This window comes from Ornithodoros turicata, chromosome 1, assembly GCF_037126465.1.
Source record: "Ornithodoros turicata isolate Travis chromosome 1, ASM3712646v1, whole genome shotgun sequence".
NCBI classification, from domain to species: domain Eukaryota; kingdom Metazoa; phylum Arthropoda; class Arachnida; order Ixodida; family Argasidae; genus Ornithodoros; species Ornithodoros turicata.
In genome coordinates, this window is record NC_088201.1 from 57,058,198 (window position 1) to 57,063,776 (window position 5,579).

The window sequence follows — 5,579 nt, forward strand, 5'->3', positions numbered from 1 at the left end:
AGCGTCGACGGAGATTTGGCAGAGTCAACGGTTGAGACAGATCTGCTGAGGGCGTCAGCGACTGGGTTGTTGGTGCCAGTGACGTGACGGATGTCTGATGTGAATTCAGCAATGTAGGCCAGATGTCGGGTTTCTCGTGGCGTATAACTGGTGCTGGCGGATGACAGGGCGTACGTAAGGGGCTTGTGATCGGTGAATATGATGAAAGAGCGTCCTTCCAGAAAGTGTCGAAAGTGCTTTACCGAGAGATAAGCGGCCAGCAGCTCGCGGCCGAAGGTGCTATATCGCGTCTCAGGTGGTTTCAGCTTCTTCGAGAAAAAAGCGAGAGGTTGCCACCCGGATGAGACCTGTTGTTGCAACACGGCGCCAACCGCGGCACCCGAGGCGTCCACCATTAAGCGTGTGGGGGCGTCATGCCGAGGGTGGACAAGGAGTGTAGCTGCGGCGATATCGTCTCGGATCTTGTCAAAAGCCTTGGTAGCCTCTGCTGTCCATTGTAGGGTTGGTGGCGGAGGTTTGCGTGAACAGAGAAGCGCTTCCAGAGGCTGGAGCGTAGAGGCGCAGGCGGGCACAAAACGGCGGTAGAAGTTAGCCATTCCGAGAAACTGCCGGAGCTTGGTGGCTGAAGTTGGGCGGGGAAAATCGCGGATGACAGCTATCTTGGATGGTAGTGGTAAGATTCCCGCGCTGTTTATGCGATGGCCAAGAAAATCGAGCTCTGCTACACCGAACTCGCTCTTTGCAGCGTTGATGACGATGCCATGATGTTCCAGGCATGCAAAGAGGGCGCGGAGGTGTTGGGCGTGCTCTTCTGCAGAGCGACTGGCCACCAGCAGATCGTCTAGATAGGCGTACACGAAAGGGAGCCCGCGGGTGACAGAATCTATAAACCTTTGAAAGGTTTGGGCCGCGTTTCGCAACCCGAAGGGCATCCGTAAGAATTCAAAGAGGCCAAATGGTGTGGTGAGGGCTGTTTTAGGGATGTCCTCCGGCGCCATAGGAATCTGGTGGTATGCGCGAACCAAGTCAATTTTCGAAAACGTTGTGGCCCCTTCCAAGCTGGCTGCAAAATCGAGGATGTACGGAATGTGGTAGCGGTCAGGGACGGTGATGCGGTTTAAAGCGCGGTAATCACCGCAAGGCCGCCAGTCGCCCGTTTTCTTAGGCACCATATGGAGGGGTGGTGCCCAGGTGCTGGATGATGGGCGAATGATGCCGAGCTCCAACATGTGATCGAATTCGGCCTTGGCAATCCTGTACTTCTCGGGAGCGAGACGACGTGGTCGAAAGTGAACAGGAGGGCCAGTAGTGAGCACATGATGTAAAACGTCGTGTTGGACGGGCTGGTTCCAGTCAGGTGGTTTGGTGAGTGCGGGAAACTCCTTTAGTATGAGAGCATAAGGAGGAGATGGCTCAGCAAGGGAAATAACTCGTTGGGGACTTGCCGGGGCGCGAATTCCGTGCACAGACAGGTGTGTCAAGGAGTCGACGAGGCGCTTCCCAGAAACGTCGACGAGCAGGTTAAAGTGGTGTAAGAAATCTGCTCCTAAGATCGCCTGGTGAACATCGGCGATCAGGAACAGCCAGCGGAAGGTTCGTCGCAATCCAAGGTTTAGGGTTAAGGACTTTTGGCCGTATACAGGGATGGTGGTTGAATTGGCCGCCTTGAGGGATAAGCAAGGTTCTCGGGAGCGGCGGCTGAGTTTCGAGGCAGGGATTACGCTAACTTCAGCGCCAGTATCCACGAGAAGACGCATGCCGGAGGTACGATCCACGATGTGAAAAAGGCGGCAATCATTAGGGCCACGTCCACTCGCCGCCACTAGTGGTTGGCCGGCGGGTTTCCCGACCACGCGCAAGGTTGGAAGCAGTGTCGGGCTTCCTGGCCGAAGCGGTGATGGTACCAGCAAAGCCCGTTCCTGTCGCGTGAACCTGGGCTGCGATGGCGAGGAGACCGGTTGCGGGAGCGGAAACGCTGGCGACGTGGCGACGGAGAGCGGGATCGGGTGGACAAAGCCGCAACTAATTGAGTCAGGTGAGCGACTTGTTGGGAAAGAGTGGCGAAATTCGAGTTGGCGTCAGGGAAGGGAGGTACACTTGGGGGAGCATCGACTTGAGGCGCTTGGACGGAATCCAAGGTCATAGTAGCAGGTGATGCGACTTCCATGACTGCGTCAGCCAAACTCGCTAGTTCTTCAATGCCGAGGTTGTGAGTGCTGGCAAGAACCATCTGGACATTTTTAGGGAGCCGTTGGAGGAATAGCTCGCGGAGGAAACTGTCGGTACTGGCATTGCTTCCTTCGCCGAGTAACTGTTTCATTCGGCGCAGCAGTTGGGTTGGGTGCCGGTCGCCTAGTTCTTCAGCTGACAACAGCTGTTGCAGACGGGCGCGGTCGGACGGCGATGTACGCTTCAAGAGTGCCGCTTTCAGGGCTTGGTACGGGGTATCGGCGGGAGGGTTGGCAATGATATCAAACACTTCTTCTGCCGCTGATGGTGAAAGGGCCGCGATGACGTGGTAATACTTGGTACGTTCGGCCGAGATGCCGGAGAGGTGAAACTGTGCTTCCGCTTGAATAAACCACGTCGCGGGGTTGCGATCCCAATACGGAGGAAGTTTGACGGCGATGGAGGATACCGGTGTAACTGAGGCTGTCGCTAAGGCTTGTCCAGTTGGGGGAGCATCGCCAGTAGACATAATGGCGGATGGAACGTTAGGGTTCCACGTCCGGGTCACCAGTTGTAGCGACACAGGTAAGAGACAACCTTCCTGGTAGCTCGCAAGGGAGCAAGTGTCCGAACGTTTATTTTGCTCGCGCCCCAACAACAGCGGCGCCGCGATGCCGATGGCAAAGCCGCCACAGATGCAAACAAAGACACACGAGGCCAAGGGGCATTAAGGCCAGCTTGGCACGCGCGTGAACTCCGCCAGCTCGTTGCGCAATTCAGATTGAAAGACTGTTGGGATTTGGTGCACCCTATAATACGTTCTGTCACACATGGTCCCGCGGGACATCACTCTCACGGCTGGATCGCTTTTACGTGTCCGACTGGTTATCACAAACTCTGCTCATCAAACTCTGCTCATCACTGCTGTTTCAGACTGTGAAGTCTTGATGCTTCCAGCTGCCGCAAGTCACGTCTCAGATCATTTCCCTGTGCTAGTTGAACACACAGGATTTCAAATTCAACCTTTTCAAGAACACTTCTGGTGTTTTGATACTTCGCTATTACGGGAGCTGTATGCCGTACACTCCCAACAGGTGTTATAACCACCACGCTAACGGCAAGTGAGGACCTATCCAGACGTTGGGATGACTGTAAGGCCCAATGGCGACAAGCGTGCGCACACGCCGGCAAAGAAAAGAAAGCAAAGTACATTGCCAAACTCAAAACCATAAGAACATATATTAAGATAATAAAAAGAGGTGGCGCAGCTACTCTACTGGCGCAAGACAATCTGCACCAACTGCTAATGGAGCAGAGACGCACCTTGCAATGGCTTACCAAGGCATCTTGTATCCTGCGAAGTCGTAAGTGCCCGATCAAAAACAAAGACATGCTGCGCTATGTTCACAATGCTGAAATTGGTCACAATGTACGGCGCCGAATTGAGTGCGTTCGCCGTAATGATGACTCCCTTACATATGACCAGGAACAGATCCTAGCTCGGTTCACTGGTTTTTTTGAAGATCTGTTCAAGATTGAACGGCAAGAACAATGGCCCCCGCCTATAGTGCAGAGGGTTTTTGTTCAAACCTTCCGCAAGTGCCGGCGGAGTACCATAGCCCGCTTACAGTACCAGTCACCGCCTATGAAGTATACCATCCATACAAGCCATGAAAACAGGATAGGGCATAGGGCCAGATGGGTTTCCATTAGAGTTCTACAAGTCTTTCTGGCCGGTTATAGGAAAGGGTATGGTAGCCCTGTTGAATGGAATTCTCAACATCTGGTGTCATGCCAGCCTCCTTCAAACGTGGTCGGGTGATTTTGTTTCCAAAAGAAGGAAACAGTGACCCATCAGACCCTGGCGCGTGGAGGCCAATAACACTCCTGAACATGGACAGCAAAATTCTGAGCACAGCTTTTTATAATCAGAGTCGAGCTATTTGTCTGTAATGTTGCGCTATCTGCACGTATCAATGGATTTCCTCTCCATGGGACTGGAGAAGTTAAAATATCAGCCTATGCGGATGACATCGTTTTATTTCGGAGGGACTGCGAGAGTGTAACACACACGTTCCAGATTTTTTGGCAGTATGGGAAACTCTCAGGAGCCCAGCTGAATTTACGGAAGTCAAAGGCGCTTACGGTGACGCGTTTCAGAGAGCCACTTCCTCCAGGCATATCATACACCCCAGAAATAAACATCCTCGGCGTGCTTTACACACAAGCCGGAGCCAGCGAGCGAAACTGGATCGTGATCTTGGAGACACTTGCTGGACAAATTGAAGTGGCCCAGCAGTTCAACTTCTCTTTCCAGGAACGGGTGTTCTCTATCAAGTCGGTGTTCTGTAGCAAGTTATGGTATGCTGCCCGCATCATGTATCCCCCAGACAGAATCACAGCTAAAATCAACTCTCTTGTATTTCGTTTTTACTGGAACGGAAGAAAACACTGGTTGCCACGGGACATCTTGCGATGGCCTAAGTCAGAAGGTGTCTGGAGGTTTCCGTGTATCGAGATGTATTCCTCTATCTTTGCCATAAAAGGAGTACTGCACATTCTGGAACGAGTCGACTCCCCTGCTCGGCCGCTGGTACTGTTCTGGCTAGGGCCATCAAGGAGAGTACTAGTGCCCCGTGGACTCGGAAACAGATGTCCGGCGGCTGAAGAGCCACCTTTGATTTACAAAATTGTAGTCCATCAATTCAATCGTTTACAGGAAGATGTGCCTGATCCGGACCGTCGACTCGCCTCAGTTTCTCGCTTATGCGAAGAACTCTTCCACGAAAAGAGCATCGAACAAGGTGACGCACACTTGGACAGGTTCAAGAAGGGAAGGCAGCCCAGTGGCCTGAACAGTTGAGTGAGCGATTTTTTCTGGAAAGCTAGTTTGCAGATATCGCAAACGAAAGACAAACTGGCCAGATGGGGTCTTCTCAGCAGCCCGTCATGCTCCAACTGCGGAGCCGAGGAGAATAGTGACCATGTGCTACAAGAGTGTGTCATAGCAAGGACTCTGTGGACACTCGTGTGTCGCTGCTTTTCCATTCGGTGTTGGCCTATGCAACAGATCAGGACAAGGTTCGAACAGCTAATTATGATAATGGCAGCTTTTACGCTTTGGAAATTTCGCTGCACAGCCGTAGCTCATAATAGAAGAAACCGCCTGATGCATCCTGGGCTCTCCATGGTGACTCACTGGTAACAGACTACTTAGAACACAGACTGTTTTTGTTAGGTGAGCAGGAGTTCTTGCGACAGTGGTCCTGCCGCCACGTTGCTCTTCACAACGGACATGTACGACTAACGGGCCTCATCTATACATATATATAGTATACTTCTCTTAGTTAGGCAGCCACAAGTTAATGCATTTATAGTACGTACCTTGTATTTCTTGTATACTAGGACTG

The 5,579-nt window shown here is 52.3% G+C and overlaps 1 protein-coding gene across 1 annotated transcript; it reads right to left on the reverse strand.

Moving 5' to 3' along the window:
- Nucleotides 1–1,822: 1,822 nt before the first annotated feature.
- On the reverse strand, nt 1,823–2,698 carry LOC135394590 (uncharacterized). The gene has a single exon (XM_064625445.1). It carries the CDS (start codon nt 2,696–2,698, stop codon nt 1,823–1,825), a length of 876 nt encoding a protein of 291 aa, XP_064481515.1.
- Nucleotides 2,699–5,579: the final 2,881 nt, after the last annotated feature.